Genomic DNA, 26,586 nt, shown 5'->3' with positions numbered 1-26,586 from the left:
AATGTGGAAACAGTGATAAAGTATCTGTGGATTTTATACTTTATCACTGGCCCCAGGCTTCACATACAGTTAACAGGAGGGCCATTGGCTGGAGTCTTTTCTACAAAGAGAACCCAATAATATGGTTTCCTGACCATACATATCAGCACTGCTTAAACAACTTCTTCACAGAATCCCTCCCATCAGTTCAGTACTTTTGGCTCCTGAAAGGTAGTCCAAATTTGTGGTGTTCCCCCTCAAGCACTCTAAATTGTTATCGACAACTGTCCTTTGAGGATCACACACTCATCAGTCCCCCATATCTGAATGATGCTCCCCCCAAATCCAAGCTCTTCCGAATTTGATGTTTATTCATCCCCCATCTGGCCTACATTTAACTTCTAACATGCTTTACTTGTGAGGCCACATGATAAATGAACCAAGTGATGAGATTTCAGTACTTTGATTTCATTGTCATCAAAAAGGTTTCATCTGTAATTACAGATACAATTTATTTTTCTTGGGTGCTGGGCATTGCTAGAGGACTCGTGCAGGCTGTCAAGTCATAATCTGGACTCCATGTAAAGAAATGCTTAATATGAAAACAATTAATATGAATAATGTATGAAAAAATTCATCTTTGATTTCTTCCTTATATTTTTGAAAACTGAGACTCTATATATTTTATTCATTTGAATTGCTATTGAACCAAATGCTGTTTTAAGTCTATTTTCTATTTTAAAGCTTAATAACCAGTAGATATTAATATCATAGTTAGTAACTTCTTTTCAAAACCGGTTGCCAATATTTTGCAGTCTAAGTGCTCCAGAAGAATGGCCCCCATCTGATGCAGTGTGTGTGAATTCATCTGCCGTGGGCACAAGTCTTTTACCTGTCAATATGGCACAAATTTGTTACATTGCTGAGATTCACTAAAATGCCATGGGGATCAGTGGAATGCCAGGTCACACATGGGAAGCATATTTATTGAAGAGACATCCTCTGTGAATATAGGCAGTATATGGTTGGGGACAAATCATGGACTTTAGAATCAAAACATTTATATTTGAATCTTTCTTACTAAAACTTGCAAGCTGGGCAAACTCTATTTAACTTCTCTGAGCCCCAGTTTCCTCAACTAAAAAAAACCAATAACACCTCAAAAAAGCTGTTATAGGGACTGAAATAAAGGAAATTACTGTAGAGCACCTAACATGATGCCTTTTGTGCTGACATAAAAATAAAATTTATTAACAATTAAAAGTACTCACACCACTACAGCACTAAAGGTAAAGGACAATGGCTAAATCTGAGGACTCTGGTGAGGGAACAATGTTGAATATTTTCCATATGTTTGAAAATAAAACCTTTATGTAATATGACATTAAGGCTTTTTAAAAAAAATTAGGCTTCCTATTGTGTAAAGACTTACATCTAAAATTGGCATGATGTTAAAGTCTTCCACAAAATAACCCTTGAAGATGAAAATAAGCCACAAATGTTCCCAGATTAAGTTTTGGAAACATTCTGATGTCAGATCTTTGCATGGTAATCATTAGCTTACATTCCCATAGAACATATACTTTTCTCTACAACATCAAGAAATCTAACAATAACATAAAAAAACACTTCCTGAATCTCCAGCCAAAAGATAAGTGCTTTGGGCTTTGAGGAAAACATGAATTATGAAGCATGTGTGGATCAAAATTTTTTATTTAAATGCACATATATCTTAAAAGCATTATCAAAAATATCATCTAATGTGAAATCAAGGCTGACAAATAAGGAAGTTAATGGTATGTGTACCTTAGAAATTGTTTTGTGGTTTCATGACCCCAATGAATTTTTTTCAAGATACTTTGGCTGCTAATGAAGAAACATTATAAGTGGCCCCACTGAGTAGATACATATTGAAATCAGTACAAAATGCTGCCTAAGTGTAGTCTAACATTTCATGATTCAATTATGCAGTCTAGGAAGGCAGTTTTCTAGAATTATCTTTTTTTTTTTCCTTGCAAGAGAAGGAACATTAGTATTGAACATTAGTATTGAACATTAACCTGAGCATCTAAACTTTCCTTTAGGGTTGCTTTATTTAAAAACAAAACAAAAAACCCAAACTTATGTGACTTACTCTATCAATAGTTGTAGGCCATTTACAATATGAAAGAATTATAAGAGTTGATTTTACTTTATAAAAACTGATTAACCAAAGCCCTGTGGATTTCCTAACCATGCTGTGGTAAAATATAAGATTAGTGTAGCAATTCCTTCATCAAATGAATTTACTGTTAACATATTGAATTAGTGATCCTGTTAGACACTATTCCAAGATTACAAGGTAATTCTTTAAAACTGTAGGCATTCTTGCATTCTATGACTGTTAATTAGCCTTTCTCATCCTGCAGAAAGATTTTCATTAAGGATTACCATCAAAGATTTAATATTTCTAAAAATTGTGCTTTTCTTATAATTTTAAAACCTTATAGGCTTTAGGGCTTGTATGTCTTATTGCTCTTTTATTTTCATTCCAGTATCATAAAAGGGTCATTTTATTTTATCATATGCAAATATGTGCAGGTGTTCTAGCTGAATAGAAAATTATGTTTGACACCATAAAAGAGAATCCTTTAAAATATTTCTTGTCCCAGGGACCACTTTCTATTATTAATGTTCATTCTTGATGAAAAATTATCACATAGTTGTTAAAAGAGGAGTTTTAGAGCCAGACCCAGGGAATCTGGATCCTGTCTTTGGTACTCGCCAGCATCTTTCTGTGCCCCAAATTACTCATTTATAAAATAGGGTCAATAATAATAATAGGTTTACTAATGGTTATAAGTTTGTAATGAGAATTGAGTTATTGCTTTCATTGCTTAAAAGACTATCTGGTATATAGTAAGTATGTATAGATTTTGTTAAATAAAAGAAATAAATTCCATTGCCACATATGACTTCCATCATCTTTCCAATGTCAAAGTTTGTTCTACTTTTCTTATTTCTCTGGTATCACTTCACACTGTTTGCACAATTTTACTTTCTTCCTGTGCTAAGGGTCAACTATGCTTCTTGTGGAGATATGAATCCCTAGCTGTGGGAATGAAAATTTGGGGAATTATGGAGCTCCATGGTGGTTCAATGGGTTAAGGATCTGATGTTGTCACTACTGTGGCTCTGGCTTCTGCTGTGGCATAGATTTGATCCCTGGCCCAGGGAACTTGTAGATGCTGCAGGTGCAGCCAAAAAAAAGAAAAAAAAGATTTGGGGAATTACTGTCAAGCAATGGGTCCATCCCCCACCCTCACATATTCCACAACATTTGCCTAATACTATGGTTCTGAGCTACTTATTTCTCAATGAATATGAATATGTCAAGATCACAATATATATGGATTTAATGAAGTACAGTGGTAGCCAAATTAATGTTTATATTCATAATAAGACTGCCTTCAGAGTGTTTTCACAAGCAAAGTTATTGTTATTGAAAGTCATATAAAACCAGGAAAAAGGTTCACCTCACAAATATACTAGTTTTATTTTGTTTCAAATGTTTGACAGATCATTATTTATTTTTAGACCTGCTGGCACATTGAGAATTGTAACTTATAATAAGAAGGGACAGAGAAGGTGATTGGGTGGGAAGAATTTATTATGCAAGGGGAAAAGATCAAGTCATTATAAAATGCTTCATTACAAAAAAAGTAAGAATTCCATACACACTGGCATGTGCAAAGCTGGTCAACAGCCATTTCTGAGTAGCAATTTCCCCTAGTACTACGCAGATGCTAGGATGTTAGCTACAGTGAATGTTTGCGACCACATTGCTATCCCCTTCACATTAAAAACTGCTATGGGTCATTTGATTTGTTTTCCAATGTTATTTCAAAGTCACGTTAATTTAAAAAAAAATCTAACTTGGAACTTCAGGACATGCATCGTAGGTGTGTACATAAATATTTTATATAGATTCTAATAAAAATGCTAAAGGAAGTGGACTTACAAGGATATTTCTTGTACAGAAATGGAAATTCTCATTCTGATTTTCTTTACTCAAAGAAGTTGACCTATTTTACAGTTCATGAGTTATTTTAATTAGTTGAATAGTTGGCCTTTACAGCTAAAAGCCATTCTGCTTTATGGGACACCATTGTAATATTTGCCATTTAAAAGAAATAAACCCTCCAAGTCACTATCTGTATCATGAATTTTAATTAATTGTTATCTGAATGGTTGAGTCAGGCATTATCAAAGAGTTTAAAGATTTCATTGGAGGAATAGAAATAATTTGATTTTCAGGTTGCACTTTAGTTTTAGTAGTTTCTATTTTCAGATTGTTGCTTTTGAAATCCCACAAATGAGTACTAAATATCTTACTAAATGTATTTCATAAGAAACCGTAAAAGCTTATTCATAAAACACATATTTTCTTTAAACTTTTCAGAGGCAAGCACAGTTTGTAATTACAAATGAGGTGGAAAACTCCCTATCTCTGTCATATTCATAGTAATACTACCCAGTGTAATCCACCGCGTTGTGGCACATCTTAATTTTCAACTGAAGTCTCAGGCAGTAAAGACAGTCAAAGCTGTCAGATACCTAAAAGATGAACCTAATAAAAGAGCCTGAAGGAAAAGGACCCACTATATAAGAAAAAACTGTGTCTCCAACAAGATTTTTTAAGGTTGTAAACAAACGAAAGAATCAGTAATTGGTAAGAAATTAGTAGAGTTAATTATATTGCACTCCATTTGGTTGGATACAATCAGGAAAAACTAGCTAGATAAAAAATATTGCCCATAGAGCAGAAACTTATAGAGGAAGAGTGTTAATAATAATGTATAATTTCATCTGACATATAGCTAACCTAGTCCTACCTCATTTTACCCTAGTAGTTCAAATTTTTGGACCTTAAAAATACATGTTTTAGGAATTCTCGTCATGGCTCAGTGGTTAACTACTCTGACTAGGAACCATGAGGTTGCAGGTTCGATCCCTAGCCTCACTCAGTGGGTTAAGGATCCGGCATTGCTGTGAGCTGTGGTGTAGGTCGCAGGCGCTGCTTGGATCTGGCCTTGCTGTGCCATAGGCCGGCAGCTACAGCTTCAATTAGACCCCTAGCCTGGGAACCTCCATATGCCACGGGTGCAGCCCTAGAAAAGACAAATATATACATATTTGTCTATATATATATATGCATATTTTTAAATTTTGTACTTTTCCTCAAAACTGCTATTTTGAAGACTATAGCTTCTTAAGGATATAGATGTGGATTTTATCACTGTGTATTCAACATCCTCATCAATTTTCTTGAGAACATATCAAAGATTCAAGACTGGCAAGTCATTTTGAAATCTGGCAAAACTTCATGAATTCAGATATGAGTAATTTAAAACTAGTAGCAATTTGGACAGCTCCCGGGTTGCAATGAACCTTTATTTAATTAATTGTTTCTTCCCATAGTGCATGTATTATTTCTGCAGCTCTTCTAAAGTGCATAAATTAACAAATTAACTCAGTAAAATAGGGTGTTATTATTATAGAACACATGATGTTCATGAATTTCAGAAGCACTCATGAAGTAAAGAAATAATAAATAACAACAATGTGATTCTATTTTCATCCCACTTGGGTTGTTTTCTAATGCTGTAGATATATATTTACATAGTTACCTTTTCAAGGTTTATATCCTTTGTAGCACATAGAAGACATTTTAAAATAACTCGATAGAAGATAATTTATGGTTATTAATTTGGTACAGAGGAGTCAGATTCAGGACCTCTATGTTATTAACAACAGTAAGTTAACCAGCCACAGAATAACAAATAGCATACAAATGTTTAGATTGGTCTCCTCACTTTATTTTTAGATTCCCTTTAGGCCCCTATGAGGAAAATAAATTTGACTGGATTTGTTAGTCACATTTTGAGATATCGTGATTGAAATGAATTCTTTAAAAATAACTTATAAGCCAATTTCCTTTAAAATTCAAACTGGATTGTTTTAGGGAGGATTTACTAAAATATGCTTAAATAGTATAAAATCAAATTGTCCTATATTATGCTAAAACTTATTTAAGTCATATTATGAAACCTCAGTTCTCAATTTTTTTTTCATTCCATGACCTCACAATTAGATTTAAACATCAGTGGAATAGACAGTTATTTAGAAGATACTGGTAGAGGAATGTTTGTACCTCCAACAAATAAACTATCCCCACTATTATCAAACCATACTAGGAAGAAATATGTATTTCCTGTCATATTTTCCACACTAAAGCCCACCACAGAATCACCTAAAGAAACTTCATGGAACACACATCAAGAAATACAACCTAAGAATATTTTTATGCGTTCATAAAAATCAATTAGAGAGGAAATCAAGTGTTCCCTTCATACCTGTGGTTGGGGATGAGTCCAGATCTCCACAGTAGTTGTCTCTTTCATGGGAGTGTGAGATCGTATAGCCTCCTTCATTGGCTTTAGAAAGGGAAAAAAATAGAAGTATTTTTAAATGGTTTGTTACAAGTAAAAAACATAGTGCATTGCACGCATGCATGAAATACAGGAAAGTAAAACAATGCCTGGGTAAATATCTCTTTTTCTTTCTCGACATCATAGTTATTGAGGACTTACAATGTGATAAGTACAGCTTAAGGTACTGGGAATAAACAAGAGGAAAAAAAAGAAGAAAAGAAATTCCTCTTCTCATGGAGCTTATATTCCAGTGTTACTGTTAAGAATTCCATTAAGATATGACTGGGATTGTGGAGGACAGTTTAAAATATTTCAATGGCTAAAATTTTAAGCTGGAAAGACTTTCAGTCCAATGCTTTCACAACTCAATTGCATCAACAGCTTGTATTTGTGAATTTTCAGTGTCTGAAATTAAAATCTATCCTGTGTTTGCCACCAAATCACAAATTTTATATCATATAAATATATTTAATAGTTATTATAAATGCCAAGAAATTTATGAACCAATGCATAGATACTAGCATACCACATCAGAATAATTATCAAGGTCTTGAAAAGACAATATCTATATCTATTTCACTTTCCTCAGGACAGAGAGAATATGCTCTGTTTTAAAAATATTGAATGTATACTATACACATTTTCTGTATATGTGATTTTAGTATATAAGGTAGAGGGTTTTGTTAAAAAGTTATCATTTTTATCTACCCAAGGAAGAAAAGCCAGCTCAGTGATTATTGGAAGCTCTTGGGTTATAATAGCAGAATATAGAATTTAGTAGTAATCATAGAGATCTGATGTCACACTTTCAGGACTTTGTACTGATGTTTGGTATATTGCCAATTAGAGTTATGCAATTATTACTTAACAGGGTTTTTGAAGGGGAGCATATTTGCCACCCCAAGTATGTCTCTTTGACATAAAGATTATTTTAGGCCTTTTCTTTTTTTGGCTGCACCATGGCATATGGAAGTTCCTGGGCCATAGATCAAATCTAAGCCTCAGCTGTGACCTACACCATAGCTGTGGCAACACCAGATCCTTCACCGGCTGCACTGGGCTGAGGACTGAACCCACAACTCAGCAGCGACCAGAGCCACTACAAAGTCAATGCCAGATCCTTAACCGGCTGTGCTACAGCAGGAACTCCTAACCTGATTGTTTTTAAGAAACAGTTGACAGGAAAAAAGCTCTGAAAACCAAGAGAATATCTTTTGTAAAGGGTATGTACATTTGTGAGGGAGATCTCCATTTGTAAGGATGTCTTCCTCTCTTTACCAAGAAGAGAAGGATGACTGAATCTCTAGAAACTTTTTCGTCAGTGGAGAAGGTAACAGATCTAAATCTTCATAACAACCTTAACCTTGATTATTGTGCTTTCATCATAGCCTTCCATGGTTCCCACCCCCAGCATCTTCTTTTGTCTTTAGCTTAAGATGGTATTTAAGGTGGTGGCTTGGGCCATTTCAGAGATTTACTCAGTTTTCCTGAGTATCTCTCATGTATACAGGAAGTGTACATATTACTAAACCTCTGTTTGTTTTTATCCTGTTAATCTGTCTTTTATTATGAGGTGGGCAACGGGAGGTCGCAGCCAAGTGCCCAAAAGGGTAGAGGGAAAATTATTTTTCCTTCCCCACAGTTTCAAGTGTCCATATATTGCCTTACCATGACAGTTTATTTTTTATATTTTTATTACTTGTGCATGCCCATTATATCAGATCAAGAAGAGACAATCAGATTTGGAACATCACATTTTGAAGGCCCATTTGAACAATAATTATTTTGTTGTCAAATGACAAACTTTATTTATTATGCAATGACACTATAGCTGTGAGTAAGGGAATGCAATATACATTGATATTATCAGACTAAGCACTCATCACAATATTCCAAATCAAAGGAAATAACAGAAGAATTAGGAAATAGAAAAGAAATGTCTCATCATAGAAGAATTTTGTCACAAACATAAATGAAAATGAGTGACTAAAGTAAGTTTCTAAAAAGCTAATTTGTTGGTCAAGCAGAGAGAACCACCTACTGATGATGAGTTATTAAATCATGTTTGCTTACAACAACCAAAGAAATATGTCTAGAGAAAATAAACTTCAGACAATTAACATTTCACCAAGTACAGTTACTCAAAAAGTTGAGGATATTGAGAGCAACATTAGTGGTGAATTTAAAAAAAAAAGGGGGGGCAAATAATATTGAGTGGTTTTCCTTGTTGTCTTCCCGAATTAACAGATGTTACCAACAATGTTCAATTGCTGTTACTTGGGGAAGCAATAGCAAGTTTGAAGTGACTGAAGAATTAGCCTCTATGAATGGATTGTCTGTGTGGAACATAACAGGCAAGAATATTTTCAAAGAATCTGAGAAGACATTAATTTAGTAAGACCTGATGTGGGATATCTTAAGTTGTGTTACAACTAATGATGGGTAAAATATATATATTGTGCAGAAAAAAATACTTTAGCTGGGTAAATATACAAGGTTTAGGGAAGTGTAAAGTGATCAAAGCCTATGGTTATTTATTGTATTATACATCAGCAGGTCCTTTGTGCAAAATGTTTGAGTCTATTATGTGTTATTGAACCAGGACTTTCAATAGTGAACTTCATTTACTATTGGTAATGGAACCATTGCCATTCTCTATTTGTCAAAAATGCAAGCTGAATATCCTGACTTGCCCTCAGGATGGCAAAGGTTTATTGAGATTTTTTGAGTCCAAAGCCAAGACTGAAATTTTGCTGAATAAGAAGTCACACCCTTGACCACTATTATCAACCAGTGAATCACTCTGGCAATTAGTTTTTGTTGTAGATTTGATAAAGTCTCAATAAATTAATCTATAAATTAAGGTGAAACAGTGCTTATACACAAAACTTATACTGCAGTAAAGTCATTTTGATGACAACTAAAATTTCTTGAATCATAAGTAATGTTCAGTCACTTTGTACATTCCAGACTTGTAGAAGTTAAAAAAGAAGCAAAACCTTCATTTGTGTCAAAACACAAATTTGCAGTAGATTGTGATAAATATGGAATTGAGAAGCTTTTACCAAATTTTCAATTAGAAATGATTACTCTTCAATATAATGACATGCTAAATAGCAAATATGAAGAAAATAATCTAATAGAATTTTTCACATACCTTCCAAGAGATAGATAGTGTTGAGGTAAAACTACATGCTTGTGGATTGGTGTCAGTATTTGGAAGAAACTATCTGTGTGAAAAGACATTTTCAGAGATCAGATACACAAGTCCATTCATTTCATTATTGGTTCTCTATTATGTAAAAAAATTATACTCATTATTATGAGATATGGAGACTTGAATATCAGTAATTAAAATTTTGTGGAAATTTGGCTTCTCTTTTGTTATATATAAGTACCTACTCTGGACCTCTATTGAAAAAGTTTTCAGACCATTAATCTAGAAGGAGAAAAAAAACTAATAACTATGATTAATGGACAAGTTTATGGAATCAATAAAGTCTGGTAAACAGTTGATGCAGAGGGTGAAGAAGAGATTATTTTGGCAAAGAGCAATATGGTCTAAGGTAGGGAAACCCAGGATGTGTTCTGTATTACTGGGGAGCCATGAGGATGTAGCTGAATAATGGGACAAATAATTGAGCAAGTGAATTAAAAACATACTCCTAATGGGCTTGTGAAGTGAGCTGGTGATTTTATAGTTATACACTAAGCAAAGCCAAAACACTCAAATGTATTTGATCAAAGTCTCCTCTGCTACAGGAATTTCTAAACAGATTTGTGCTCAGGTCTCAGATTTAACTTTATTTTTAAACTAAGTATTAGAGTTGCATTTCCTATGCACATTTTAAGCAGCTGTTTTTAAAATTTTCTGTCAATTGTGAGCAGTTTTATGTCTGTCTAGGAGGCCCTCTGTCAAATGTATAATGCCACATAGTAGGGGAGCAAAATTTGCCACTCCAAAATGTGTCTGACTGAAGGATTAATTTAAGCTGATTATTTCTAAGAAACAGAAAACCCAGGAAGTTTTTCTTGTTACCTCCTGTTTAACTTCCTAGAAGAATTTAGATAAAGGACTTATTCCACAAATAGAGCTATCACCAGAGATATTTGCAAAGAATATGGACTACTTGAGATAGGGGAAACTCCACAAGGCTTAGAGATCAGAGTCCAATGTGTGTTCCATCCTCTCCACATGGCCCAGGAAACATTTGTTTACCAAACATATTATTTTTCATCTCCACGCAAATTGCCTTCCTCCACTTTGAACTCCCAAACCGCTACTACCAACATCCTCCTTTGTCTACAGCTGAAGATGATGAGGATTTCAGCCATTTTGGTGAGTTACTCAGTTTTCCTAGGTCGTTTTCATGTATACATGTTATTAAAATTTTGTTTGATTTTTCTTCTGTTATCAGTCTTATGTTAATTTAATCCTTAGATGAGCCAGAAGATCTTAGAAGGGTAGAGGAAAGTTTTTTCCTCCCTGACAACATTCAAATATCTGTTGAATTAAATAGGGATGGTGTTTTAAATGGGTAAGTGCTTAAGGCTATGCAGCTGTGTCTTGTCCATTTAAATTTGGAAACTAAACATCCCCATAGAATAATATACTTCAATAGTCAAATATTAGGAAAAGTTTATTGAATTTTATTGTACAAAAATGACAGTTTAAAGGTAAAATAGTACTCCCACCCCTAACAATGTTTTTCCCATTACTTCTCCTTCTTCCATCAAATCCCACAGTTTTAACACTAATAACTAGGAAATCATCTAAAAAAAAATAGCTCTAACATACAAAACTGCTGGGGATGAATTATAGTGCAAGTGAGAGAAATGACAATTCTAAGAAGTATTAATGCTCAAAACATTTCTGCTTGACTTTTTTAAGAAAATGAAATATGGTTCATTGTTGACACCTGAGAAATAGAATGTAGATCTACATTTCTGTTTCCTTACAGGCACCACATACTGAACCAAAATGTATCATCCCTTTTATGGAATCAGATGTCAAGCTGTCAAGTAAAGAATAAAGTGCTTTATAATAATCACCACCTTTATAGATTTAAGCCTCATTCGAATGCCGTTCATATTAAGACTGCTCAAAAGTGAAAAGTGAGAAGTATGTCTTACCATTGATCTTAAAGAGTTTTGAGAAGTGTCACTGGCATTATGGCTAAAAATAAAAAATAATACTTCCAAGAGAAAAATGGATAGATATTGGATTTCCTTATCATTCTTGACTCAGATATTACTAGTACATAGTTTACATGTTGAACACATTTATTTATTTATTTATTTATTTATTTATTTATTTATTTATTTTTGTCTTTTTAGGGCCACACCTGCAGCACATGGAAGTTCCCAGGCTAGGGGTCTAATTGAAGCTGTAGCTGCCGACCTACACCAGAGCCACAGCAACACCAGATCTGAGCCGCGTCTGCGACCTACACCACAGCTCACGGCAATGCGGGATCCTCAACCCACTGAGCAAGGCCGGGGATCGAACCCACAACCTCATGGTTCCTAGTCGGATTCCTTTCCACTCCACCATGATGGAACCTCCCACATGTTGAACACATTTAAAACTAATATTTTACCAGTGATGCCCTATTGGTCTAATGAAATAGTCATATGTGAATGAAAAAAAAAAGGCCATTTATTTTATTTCTTCTTTCAGAATCCAGAAATTTCGTGGCTTAAAAAGTTGTCTATAGGAGTTCCCGTCGTGGCGCAGTGGTTAGCGAATCCGACTAGGAACCATGAGGTTGCAGGTTCGGTCCCTGCCCTTGCTCAGTGGGTCAACGATCCGGCATTGCTGTGAGCTGTGGTGTAGGTTGCAGACGCGGCTCGGATCCCGCGTTGCTGTGGCTCTGGTGTAGGCCGGTGGCTACAGCTCCGATTCGACCCCTAGCCTGGGGACCTCCATATGCCATGGGAGCAGCCCAAAGAAATAGCAAAAAGAGAAAAAAAAAAAAAAGTTGTCTATAGTCTGCTTCAATGATTTTATCTGTGATTGTGGGAAGAGTCTGGCTAATAAGGAGCAATGATTCAGAGTAAATGCCTGAAGCTCTACTAAATCTCTCTCAATTTTTTTGTCTGGGGCAAGAAGTAAGGCAATTTTCAGCCAAATTTCCATTCACGAATGTGAATTATAGCTCAAAATATATACAGTGATAGACATTTGTGATAAATGGGAAAATATTTTCAGCTTCCAAAGAATTTAGTCTTTCAAAAAAAATAATAGACTGTTAGAGGTGACCTAAAAAAAGTAAAATTCACTTCCCCAAATATAACTGCCTTGTGGAAAAAAAAAAGCTTAAGACCTTTTACCTGGTCTTCCTAAATGTTTTTCTGACAGTGTCACACAGAATCTGAGCTTTGGAGACTTAACATATTAACTGCATTCCTTAACCTAATTTCCAAACTACTGGGTTAGGTAAACCCAAACTGATTCTGTGATAATTTTAAGGTGACATGTGGAATGCATCCTTTATTCTTCCTCTTGGGAAATTTTACTGCCACTTAAATCTAATGGTAAGAAAATCACAGTTGAATAAGATAAAGATATTTCTGACCACAGTCTCAGCATTACATTATTGTTTCAAAGCTTAGGAGAAAGAGAATCCAGAGGAGCTTCAGTGACTCAGCAATTACATTTCTTTCTCAAATGTAGCAGATGTTCCACTAGAAATATAAGTATGCTTCCATTTTCTTGATAATCCACTAGAAATATAAGTATGCTTCCATTTTCTTGATAATCATACATCTCAGATTTTGCAGAAGTATGACATTCTGAATTGTCACAATCATTCTTTTATTTTAGCTACCAAAGACTACAAGTGAGCTTAACTAATATATTATTGTTATTTTATTGCCATATATTTTACATATTGACAGGATAGGGAAATAAGTCCTCTCAAAACAGCATATGTGGAGTTCCAGTTGTGGCCCAGAGGAAACAAATCCAACTAGGAACCATGAGGTTGCGGGTTCAGTCCCTGGCCTTGCTCAGTGGGTTAACAATCTGGCGTTGCCGTGAGCTGTGGTGTAGGTTGCAGATGCTGCTCAGATCCCCCGTCACTGTGGCTGTGGTATAGGCCAGCAGCTACAGCTCCAATTAGACCCCTAGCCAGGGAACCTCCATATGCCTCAAGTGTGCCCCCCCAAAAAAAGCAAATAAAAAGAAAAAAAAAGCATATGAGACATTTTTTTGGAGAGTCTTATGTAATATCTACCACAATGATATATGCCTAAAGCCTTGTAACTATGTAGGTAATACTTCTGGTGATGACATTTATAAAATCTTTCCCTTATTCTCATTTGCTTCTTTAAAATAAATCAAAATCTTAAAACTATGGTGATATTTACAAGTATCAAGAATAATTTGATCCTTATTTTTGCCTATGATATATTTAGTGAAGGATTTCATGTTAAAATCCTTGGCAAAACATCAACTTATAATTTTTGTAATAAATTATAGGGAACATTTCAATGGCAGTGAATGCACTCTGGAGATTTCTTGAAATAGGACAAATCCCTTAGTTAACTCCTACTATCCTTGGTGTTTCTTACTTAAGTCCTTCTGCATGCCTTTCTGTCTGACAATTAGCAAAGTGTAGGCAATATCTATGGAGGAAAAGATAGGTGTTTAAGGAGTTCCCGTCGTGGTGCAGTGGTTAGCGAATCCGACTAGGAACCATGAGGTTGCGGGTTCGATCTTTGCCCTTGCTCAGTGGGTTAAAGATCCGGCGTTGCCGTGAGCTGTGGTGTAGGTTGCAGACGCGGCGCGGATTCCACGTTGCTGTGGCTCTGGAGTAGGCCGGTGGCTACAGCTCCGATTCGACCCCTAGCCTGGGAACCTCCATATGCCGCGGGAGTGGCCCAAAGAAATAGCAAAATAAAAGACAAAAAAAAAAAAGAAAAAAAAAAAAGACAGGTGTTTAAGAGAAATGAACATCTACTCAGCAATATGATTCAATAGTGGAAAAGGCAGGGCCTCTGGAATCTGCATCTGGCTCTCTATCTTACTAGTTTAACAAATGGTCAAATTAAAGATGACTCTCAGTTTCAACATCTATGAAATGAGTATAGTAATATGAGCCTCTTAGGATTATTGTATTATACTGAGTTACTATAGCAAAGTGCCAGGCCCTTTATAAGTACCCCCTTCACTTGAGCTATTATTATGGATATATCTTCCCTAATCACATGAAGTGGAAACCAACTAGAGCCATCCACCTCTTTCTCTCTTTCTCGCTCCTTCTCCCCCTCTCTTTCACCTCAACATTTTTGAAACTAGAAATTCCCATTATTTATAAAATGTTTTTGTATATTTGAAATATTAAAATTACCAATGGCTTCAATAAAATATCACAGTTATGTGATGGTTGAGGATGGAGGGATTATTCTTTAGTTTTTCCAATTATTGCATAACTTCTTATTTGGGGAGACATCTTTTGATTATGGATAATATTCTTTAGTTTTTCCAATTATTGCATAACTTCATATTTGGGGAGACATCTTTTGATTATGGATAAATTCCTCTTAGCCACATAAAAATAAATATTTGTGAATTTAGTTAGCATTCCAACAGCAAGTTGGTTTACAGAACTGGAGAGTTCCTGAAATCTTGAAAATCTGAGAACAAATATTAATCATATTTATGAATGCCTAAAGATAGACAAAGCCAAACTGACTATTGAATTTTTAAATGAATTGACTAATTAAAATGTTATAGAATGGTTGTAAATTTGCTTAAAATTCAATGAAATTTATTTGGATTGAGGCGAAAAGGAGAGGGGTTGATGTGAATAAATTTAAAGATGGAATTTGATATTTGGTATTCATTAAAATTTTCAGGTCTCCTTAAAATATTGTTTCCTAAAAGTACTGTATAGATAACATGCTTGAAGAAATATGACACATTTTTTCTAATAAGTTATACAGAGTAAAATGTTCCCATATAAACTCACAAACTAAATTTTATCATATTTTTGGAGATACGGCCAGGCCAGAAAATACACAATTTACTAGTACACAATTTACCTTTCCATAAGGTAACTGGGACACATTTGTCAGAATTAAAGGGTAAGAAAACCTATGCTTATCAGCATTCTGGCATAGATAGCATAATGTGGATCTGGAACATGTTATGCCTTATGATTAATCCTCCTTTATTGTTTGATCTTTTTTTCTTTGTTTATTTTGCTTTTTACTTGTACCTTGATATTAAGAGACATGGGTTTATAAAATTAAAGCACACATTTGATAGAGGTAGATGGAATGGTGTAGAAAAGATTTAATACCAGGTTAACATAAAATTTATTTTAAGATTACATATATTTTTCTAGGATAGCTGCTATCATCAAAGCTACATTGATGAGGGTTTAAGGAAAACAGTGTTGGATTATTCCATGTGCATGTCCAGTATTTTCCATACTGGACTGAGTCCCTCAGAAGTGGTTTGGCATCAAAAGAATATGCTGATCTTCCTTCTGGTTGTAGATCAACCTAAGCAAAATGTGGCAAAAGAAGGGGAGTAGTTTGGAAGAAGTATATCATTTACCCATAAGGATTCCAAGGGTTCTGCCAAAAGTAAATAGCTATTTTGAAATTGTCTTCAAGGGTAACAAATCACCAGGTGGAAAAATCAACAAGCTTGGAACACTTAATTAGACCTATTATCTTAATCATCAACAAGTCAAGTGTATGCTTGTGTGTCTAGGAAAAGGGGAATGTTATAAAAGGGGGATGAATTAACACTTAAAAGCTCAGAGGTTTAACAAAACCTGACATGAGATTTGCCAGATGGTTTGGTACCAGACTGTAAAACTTGAAACTAATCTTCGTTTAAGAGTTTTAATGTTTGTATCTCTCCTATAAAGCCTCTTGCTCTTCTACTATGGTGATTCTGCAAAATTATAGATCAGGCTCCAGAACAGCTTCTATGAACAGAGTCTCCTTAAATCTCAGCTAAACTAAGCAAGAAGATTACATGTTATTATGATGTAGCACAGCAGGATTTTTCCCCAGCAAACATAATGGTGTAAAAAAGGATAAAGCTATCACTCTGTGCAAAGAGGTCATCCATAGAGGAACAATGCTTTCACACAGATTATATGTACATGTTGAAATGTTCACACTGCAAAAGCTTTTTCTTAATGTTTGTTTGAAGAGATCCAATCCTGACAAGCAGCCAGACCTAGATAACAAGACCCAGTGATCATAGCTCTATGAGATGGCCTACCCCAGATGCTTGGGAGAGATTGTATGTCACAGACATTACTGGAAAAAAGATAAAGGATAAAGTATATTATTTATTTCTTAGGTAATTTATGTTTAGTCCCAACTTAATTTTATTTGAAGAAGAAGACGTTATCAATTTTACATAATTTAAGCTTACTACACATTAAAAATATGTATTCTGATAAACATGCAAAGTACCAAAAGAGTAATACACAGAACTATAATTGTGTATGTATTTTCATATTTCAATATTCTTACTGAGGAATTCCTATTATGGCTCAGCAGGTTAAGAACCCAACATAGCGTCCATGAGGATGCAGGTTTGATCCCTGGCCTCACTCAAAGGGTTAAGGATCTGGCATTACTACAAGCTGGGGTGTAGGTCAGATGTGGTTCAGAACCAGTGTTGCCATGGTTGTGTTATAGGTTGCAGGTGCAGCTCCAATTCAACCCCTGGCCTGGGAACTTACATATGCCACAGGTGCAGCTGTAAAAAGGAAAAATAAATTTCTATGGAAAGCCTATATTAAAAGGTATATGCCATAATAACAAGCCTCAAATATGCAGAAGAGTTATGCCATCATCAGATTTTTAACATCAGATCATTTGAGCTTTCATTTCTTAAATATCAACACTTATCAAAAAATAACAGTAAATTATTAACACTTTAAAAGAATAATTTATGTGTGCATATTCATGAGATTATTTCTTGCTTTCACCTCTCTGAGAATGGCTGGAAATCACTCCTCAAAGTAGACACAGATATTTCAAACTAATGGCTACCAATTATTTTTCTAGAACTAGGCCCTAATAAAGGCACGAGTGTGCACAAGGACACACACACACACATGCATACACACACACTACTAGAAACTTCATTTAGTCCTCATTTCGAAGTAATTATTGTTGCAGTCACCATAAATTCCTAAGAATACACAATATAAGTAGCATCTGGGCTAATCTCTTAAATGTGGTTTCAAACTAGTTAAAGGTGGAAAGCAATAAAAACTATTCTAAACTTATGATGCAGAAATAATAATTACACATTTTCAAATATTTTATAAATTGTTGGTGCAAGGGTAGAGGTAGTGGTAAAGCTTTGTTTAAAATAATTTTTTTTCCAGTAGTAATTGAAAGAACTCAAAAGAGTGAGATTAATTGATTATTTAGCAGCCTAATATAGGGCCATTTTTATATAAACATTAATTTTTATATTTTTTCTAAGAAGTATCAGAGCAGAATTAATTCATGTGTTTATTGAACATTTTTAAACAAGCGTCTTTCACTTGGAAATATTTCCATGCATAAATCCCTTTAATGGAGAAATATATGATAATTTATTATGTTATAGCAATGTTTAATTTGAAATTAAAAGTATTATTTTGTAGTTGGAAAGAAAAATACAGTTAAGTTTGGCCAAATATATCCTTAAAATACTAAATGTGATTGCAATCAATCAAAAATTATAATGTTTCTATTATTCATAGAAATAAATACAGTACAGATGAGGCTAAACTTCTAAAGATTTAACTATGCCCCACAATGAAAACATGACACATTAAGAAGAGTTTAGGTTATTGGAATCATTCTTGTCTCCAATAGAGCAACTCTACTGTGTATAAACTAGATGTCATCATGAAGAGGATCTGCTGTATATCAATAGTACTAATATCCACATCACCCCACAATCTATGGTAAAGATGAATTAACCATATTCCACAATACACACACACAAAATAATGTCATCGCTGCCATCGGTCTTTAATCTTGCCAGAAGTCTTCCTAATGATTATGCTAACCGAAGAAATATTTTTCATTTACATATTAAAATCTGGATTGGTAATTCCTAAATGTTAAACATGTCTGCCCTTAACCACACATGAATTATAATTGTATCATCTGTACATACTCTAACTTATCATTCAGACATGAATATGATGACACCAATTATTTAGAGAATGGAATTATCAAGTTTTTCTTCTGTAGTTTTCCCTGTGAACACAAAATCTATGCAAAAAAAGCTTATCAGAGAGCTGGTGGCCACAGCAATTATGAATTAGCTTTCTTCTCCCCAAATCAAATTACAAGTCAAAAATTAAATAATTAACAAATTTTTGTCTCCTAATGTCAGGACATTAGGTTCAAGTGTGGGACAGAGAGGGAACAGGCTTATTTCATTATGGAAATCATGATTCCCCTCAACATTTATATCATAAGGCACAAAAAGGGACTTCTTCTCAACATTAGAATTTAGTGAAGTTATGTTAAAAATTTAGAAACTCTGTTTTCAACTCCAATCAAGATGTATATGCTAGGTAGAAAAAAAAAGTCTTACTAGATTTCTTGTCCAAAAGAAAATTGTCTTGTGAGATTGCTATCATGAAAGTCTTCTGAATTTTTCAAAGATTCACTTATATTAAATTATTTGGCAACATAAACATGGCCAAATAGGGACCCCCCCATTGCTACTGTGAGAACTTGGCTATGTAAGTACAAATTCAATACTAAAGAGTTAAAAACAATCCATTTAGACATACTATTTAAGCTATTAATTAAAATTGGTTTTCAGCACCAAAAGCTTACTAATTTTAAAACCACTCATCAGTACTGCTTTCAAAAGATATGTATCTCCAATCTCTAGATTGATATCAATAAGCCAGTAATGAACTGTTAAGACAATTTCTACAATTAAAAAATGTGCTAGACTAAGGTATTGGTAAGTCTAATTTCCTTTTGTAAGAAACTACAAAATATGCATTATGATTATATTAAAGCCCTTCACATAAAAATTACATTTCTAACTCCCCAAGAGATCCTTCTAGGAATCTCAAGTGATATGCTAAAAAAATATATTGACCTGAATTAGTCTATAACCTACATCGACCAGCTAAAAGCCTGAAACAAATAAATGGAGGAATGGAGAGTTATTCAAATAAGTAAGAATGGAAAAATAGTAACTATAATTAGTGAGGAAAGAAAGAAGTTAAGCTATCCAAAATATGTCAGGAAATAATTTAGGCAAAATAGAGATGTGACTTCTATAATTGGATACCTATCCTAAGCAATTATCTATTGAATTTAGAAAGGAAGTTGGGGAAAGAGGTAATATTCCAATGTCAACAATGAAAACAAAACAGAGGCCATATTAGCTTAATTAGAGCAAATTTACCTTGACCAAAACAAAAGGAATAATAAGCAAATATGAAAATGGAATTTTAAAATTAGAGTTAATTTACAAAGGGTAGAAAAATTAGCACTAGTTATCTTTGCATCAGAGCATTAGGAAAGATTTACATATTATAACATTATAATAAAAATAACTAAAACATCAACAAAACACCAGCACCACAATTATATCTCTTTATAATAGATTTCTAAACCTAAGCTAGATTAAAATCTGAGGTTTATTTCACAGTTGATTTCATAATAAATTGTCTTTAAGGACTAGTTAAAATAGGAGAAGTAAAGCTGAATGATCTATATTTCTGAGAAAGAAAACATTTCAAATATTGAGATCACTGTAATATTATTTTCCTATCAAGTGTATTGAGGAAATATTTATTTACTACACTCACTGGAATTTTATTTTAAAAGAATGCACACTCATTATATCCATACATGGGAACAATATTGAGACTGATGAGAAAGACCAGAATGTTGAAATCCTTTTAAAGTCATGGGAAAATGCAATTGCTTGGCAGTGTTGACTGGGTACAGTGATTGCAGAAGTAAACTAAATTAATAGAAAAAGTTTTAAGCTACTATTTCTTTCTTTTTTTTTCTTGTTTGCTTTTTAGGGCCGCACCTGTGGCATATGAAGGTTCTCAGGCTAGGGGTTGAATTGGAGCTGAAGCTGCCAGCCTACACCATAGCCACAGCAACACAGGATACGAGCCACATCTGCGACTTACACCAGAGCTCACAGCAATGCCTGATCCTTAACCCACTGATCAAGGTCAGGGATTGAACTCATACCTCATTGTTCCTAGTCAGATTCATTACTGCTTAGCCACGTTGGGAACTCCTATTTCTTTTTCTTTTTTTTTGTCTTTTTAGGGCTGCACCTGTGGCATATGGAGGTTCCCAGGCTAAGGGTTGAATTGGAGCTGTAGCCGCTGGCATATACTGCAGCCACAGAAACACCAGATCTGGGCCTTCTCTGACCTACACCACAGCTCACAGAAATGCCGGATCCTTAACCCACTGAGCAATGCCAGGGATGGAATCTGCATCTTCATGGATGCTAGTTAGATATGTTTCCACTGAGCCATGACGGGAACTCCTTAAGCGACAATTTCTTAAGCTGCCTACTTCACCCTAAGCCTAACATGAGTAAATAATATGTCAAAAAGAGGTTTTCAAAAAATATAAGAACATAAAGATTCTTCTAGTTAAAGACCTACATATAATATTTTGTTTTAAATATTTAATCAGTTTGACTTTGTAATAAGATTTTTTGATATATAAATAGTTTGAATAGATAGGTAAAAATAACACAATTTATGAAGACAGGTTTTAGAATCACACATATCTGAATCAGTTGCCATTTGTGCATGCTAACTTGTTCTAAAACCTTTTACAAGTTAGTTAACTTACCAAATCTCAATTTCCTCGTCCTTAAAAAGGAGAATGAAAACACTTCTCTCACGGGATTGGTATTAGGATTGAACAGACCTGTGTCCACAGCAATTAATGTATCACCTGGAATGTATCATTAGTATACAGTATATGCTGCCATATATTTCATGTCAGTCAAAAGCAAATATAATCACTTACATTGTAAATCAACATTTGAGCATAAGAGGGTCTATTTTAGCTTCCTATAGAGTCCACGAAGGAAGAAAATCATAGTCCAATACAGTGCTTGAATTATTACATATCACTTCTTTGAGCATGACTTACTAACAATTTACATCTCATTATGTATAATATCACCTGCAAGACAGACTATGAAGCAGCCTCAGGCTATGTAACTGACCTTATTTCCCTTTGTCCTAGCTCATACTGACCCACCCACACTGTCCTTACTGCTCTTTTAATGTATAGCCAAGTTCTGGGCCCTTGTTCTTTGAATGTGAAAATATTTTCCTCTAGATTTCTATATGGCTCAATTCCTTGTTGCTTTCAGATCTTTGACCAAATGTCATAGCCTCATATATTTAAATTTGCAATTCCTCAATATGCTCTCACAATTTTTAACTTCATTCTCTATTTTATCCAATAGTACTTCTCAGCATCTTGACTATATTAGTTTTCTAAGGCTGCTGTAACAAGTTATCATAATCTTGACTGCTTGAAACAACAGAAAATTCTTTCACAGTTTTGGAGGTCATAAATTCAAAATCAAGGTTTTGGCAGAATTGCTTCCCTCTGGAGGTTCTGAGGGAAAATCTGTACCACATATCCTCTCTCCTGGCCTCTGATAACTACTGGTAACCTTTGGCATTCCTTGGTTTGAGGCTGCATAACTCCAATCTCTGCCACATTCACATGGCCTTCTTTCTGTGTCTGTCTTCCCCTATTCTTATAAGGACATCTGTCACTGGCTTTAGAATCTCCCCCTCTCAATCCATAATGGTCTTATCTGCAAAGACTCTTTTTCCAAATAAGGGTCACATTTACAGGTACTGAGGATTAAGACTTGGATATATCTTTCTCAAGGACACATATTAACCTGCTAGATTAATTTTCTATATAAGTTTATCAATCTATCAATCTATTGATTGATCTATCAACTGATCTATCTATTAATTCTTAGTCTTCCCACTAGAATGTTGCCCATGACAAGAATTAAAAATGTTTTGTTTAAATTTGTGCCTTCGACAATTTCTGGCGCAAAGTAGGAGTTTAATAAATATGTGTTGAATAAATAGAAGAAGAAAATGTGGATGAGACAGGGGTTATCAAGATAATTGAAGCCAAAAATAGAAAAGGAAAGGGAAAGAGAATTTGAAAAAGGGGTAAGACTGTGTTAAGAAATACAGAAAAGAGTGGAGCCCCTGAAGTCAAAGTACTTACATGAGAAAGAAAGGAAAAGAAAAGAAAAGGAAAAAAAGAAAATAATTTTCACTTCATTCCCTAGAGTAGTGACTAGTATTGGTAATTTATTTGTTAGCAATGAGCAAGTTGATATTAAGACTGTGGGGTAAGGAGAGACAGGATTATGTCCTTTAATTAACTCAATCAGCATTAACTGAGAAACCACTACATGCCAGACAGAGTTGTAGGATGTAGAGTAAAAGATAGCTGTCTAAGATTGGGTCTTCATTATTATATGATGTTTGATAAGTTCTCATTCAATATCATTGTCTCAAGGATTTAGAGACATTTGAAAAACTGACTAATATACCACCCTCATTTTCATTAAGATATTAAGTATTTTACAGACACAGCCAAAATACTGTGTCAAGAATAAGAGCTGAAAATAAAAGCGTTAGCTAGATTATACTAAAATGGATATGATTACACTAAAAAAGTCAGATATAAAAATATTGTATAAAATGTTAAATTAAATTATCAAATTATATACTAAGAAGAAAAAATAAATATCTTTAGTAATATATACTTTAAAAATATGATTGGGGATGTTCCCGTCATGGAGCAGTGGAAATGAATCCAACTAGGAACCATGAGGTTGTGGGTTTGATCCCTGACCTTGCTCGATGGGTTAAGAATCCGGTGTTGCTATGAGCTGTGGTGTAGATCACAGACGTGGCTTGAATCTGGCATTGCTGTGGCTGAGGTGTAGGCCTGCAGCTGTAGCTCCTATTTGACCCCTAGCCTGGGAACTTCCGTATGGGGCACGTGCAGCCCTAAAAAGCAAAAATAATAATAATAATAAATATATATATATATATATGAGATTGGCATTAAAAATAAAGTTGCATCCGCTAATTAAATAAGACATACTTTCTAGACCAAGAGATCATCAACAGAGGAATTTGCTACAGTGCCAAAATACAGAATTCTAAAAATCATTTCTAAAATGTGGATGTAATAGGCTGACAAAAATTTCATCATTAATAGCTCAGTATCTGTATAATATCTGCACAAATAATAAATGCAATTCTACTGTTTAAATTATAAATATCCTTGCTCCCCAAAACTATTTCTATAGGATCTTAATACAGATTATATATTTATGCCAAGTACTAAAATAATTAAATATATTTATATTAAATATGTTTAATATATTTATGTTAAATATAATTTATATTTATATATAAATTTATATATTCAATATATTTACATTAAATATATATTCAATATATTTAGTATAACACTACTTTTAAGATTGCTTACAGGTTTTAGAATTGTAGTCAAGTAGCTAGATTAAGATCACTTACATTTATGGCTTAATGCTAACCACATTTGAGCATGCAAATTTATATTCTAAGTATACATAATCATGGTAAAAATCACACAAATATGTGATCATATTGAAGACCTATTACTGTAAAGATTTTCTATTGTTCAAATTTCTCCCTTGTAAATGTCATAAAATCAATGCCTTTAGCATCTCCTTTGAGATCACTTTTGCATATAAACTTATTACATGTGGATGTCTTTTTAAGTTGCCTAAAAAGTAGAAACTTGCAAAGATGCTTCATTTAACATACTTTCTTAGAAGAATCTAGAAAGAAGAAAGGCAGGCAGGGAAACTAGGGGATAACTCCTCGTAGTTCTGTCTTATCATTACCCCAGTTACCCCATTTGGGGTATCTACTCACAGCTTTCTCAACCTCTGACACATAGGTTTTAGGAATTCCTACTCTATCCAATGGGTAAATATGAGTATAAAATCCACCCTTGGAAGGAGATGAGAATTATTTCAATTAGATGGTTAGACTCCTGGGCTTATAAGAAATTTATGTAATCAGTTCTCATCTATGTTTCACTCTCCCTAGGCACCTCATCCAAGTTCTCACCTTTTGCTCCCTATTTACAATTACTATAAAAATTGATACAGGGGATTTTTAAGTCTATGCTAACACAGAGAAGAACAAATATCCCCATGTTTATATTCAAGATTAGCCTTGGTTTAGAACAAAGAAAAGTCACTTGAAACTTCATCCCAGACTAGAAACAAACCAATCATGCTATTTAATAAAGCTCTGGTAATATTTTAAATCAAATTTTCAGAAGTATCTGCATTTTCTCCTCTGTTGAAATGCAAACCTATACTTGCAGACTATTTTGCAGCATGTATTCTTTCAAAAGTCCTGGTAGAATTATAAGACAGCACAAAAATTCTATTTTACACCAAATTTTAAAATATTATGATCCACATGTTACTTTTGGAATAATTTCATTATTTGCTTAGATGTTGACAGTATTTCCTATCACCACTTTAAATTAACTTCATTAAAAATTCAGCCTTTTGTGGTAGGCACATTAATGACCCCTCAAACATGTCCACATCCTAAACACTGAATTTGTGAACATTTAACTTTCTGATTAGATTAAATGTCTTGAAGTGCAAAGATTACCCTGGATTATCATGGTGGGTGCAATGTAATCTCAAGGGTCCTTATGAAGTAAAAAAGGAAGAAGGAGAGTCAGAAAAAGAGATGTAAAGGGGAAAGCAGAAGTCAAATTGATGTCGCCATGAGCCAAAGAATGTGGGCAGCATTTAGGAGCTGGAAAAGGCAAGAAAAGAGATTCACTCCAAGAGCTTCTGAAAGGAATATAGGCCTGCTAACACCTTGATTTCAGCCTCATAAGTACCATTCTGGGCTCCCAATGTCCAGAACTGTAAAATAATTTTTTAAAATTGTTTTAAGCCATTGGTGTTGTGGCATATATTACGGTAAAAACAGGAAACAAATATACCCGCTAAGTGTTAAGTTCAAACCATTGATATTCTGAAATGTGTAAATATATAGGATAGACACAAAACATTAAAAAATGCAACTGCAGCCTTGAAAATACTGGCTAGTGCTGACATATTGGGACCTAAGAAAATTCAATGGCTTTTGTAATATCTACATCTCTACCAAAGTTCAAAATACATAAAATCTCATGAGAATAGATCACCAACAATCTGTGCAGGACACTAAAGACAAGGATGCTTAAGACGAACATTCATTTACTCATTTATTCAATAAATATGTAATGAACACCTGTACTAGGAACTGTACACTGCTCCACATGCTTGAGATACAAATGTGAATAAGGCCATCAAGATCTCTGTCCTCATGGAGATTATATGCTATAGGAGGAATGAAAAACAATAAATAAACAAAATACATAGTCTATTATATTGTGCTGTGGGACAAAATTTAATACAAGTCAGAGGGATAGAAACTTCCAGAGAGTATGGTTGCTATTTTACATAGAGCAATCAAGGAAGGTCTCATTGACTTTGAGTAGAGACTTAAATAGGAAGTGAAAAAAGCAAGCCACAGCGATATCTAGGGAAAAGCAAATAAAACAGCAAGAACAATGTTCCTGACAGAGAAACATATTTGGTGTGCTAGATGTGTCTAATGAATAGCAAAGAGACCAGTGTAGTTAAAGTATAATGATTATGGAGGATAGATATATATGAGATTAGAGAAGAGACACAAGGCCTATATGATTGTATGGGGTCTTTCAAACCATTATAAGTACAATGATGTTTATTCCAAATGAGTGATAAGAAGTCAGAAAACTTTAAACTGAGGAGAGACCTCATCAGACATGAGTTTTTAATGGATTTCTCTAGATGCCATGTAAATGAATTTGAGGACAAGGAAAATGTAGGGACACCTGTTAGAAAGCCATTTTAACAATCCAGGATAGAGATGATGGTGGCTTGCACAAGGGTGGTAGCAATGAAAGAGTCAAAGCTGTCTGGATTCTATCTGTCTTAAGGGTAGCACCCAAAGAAGTTGTTGGTGTGATA

General features: G+C 34.2%; 1 protein-coding gene across 8 annotated transcripts in view; it reads right to left on the bottom strand.

Moving 5' to 3' along the window:
• PCDH11X (protocadherin 11 X-linked) overlaps positions 1-26,586 on the bottom strand; it is a 729,120-nt gene that overhangs the window by 401,109 nt on the left and 301,425 nt on the right. For all 8 annotated transcript variants that reach the window (XM_021080416.1, XM_021080417.1, XM_021080409.1 and 5 more), the window contains one exon: positions 6,375-6,455. In XM_021080416.1, coding sequence (XP_020936075.1) covers positions 6,375-6,455 — 81 coding nt within the window. The remainder of the gene's footprint in view (positions 1-6,374; positions 6,456-26,586) is intronic.

The sequence above is a fragment of the Sus scrofa genome, chromosome X (genome assembly GCF_000003025.6).
Source record: "Sus scrofa isolate TJ Tabasco breed Duroc chromosome X, Sscrofa11.1, whole genome shotgun sequence".
In the NCBI taxonomy this organism is placed as follows: Eukaryota; Metazoa; Chordata; class Mammalia; order Artiodactyla; family Suidae; genus Sus; species Sus scrofa.
This window is presented reverse-complemented; position numbering and strand designations above follow the sequence as displayed.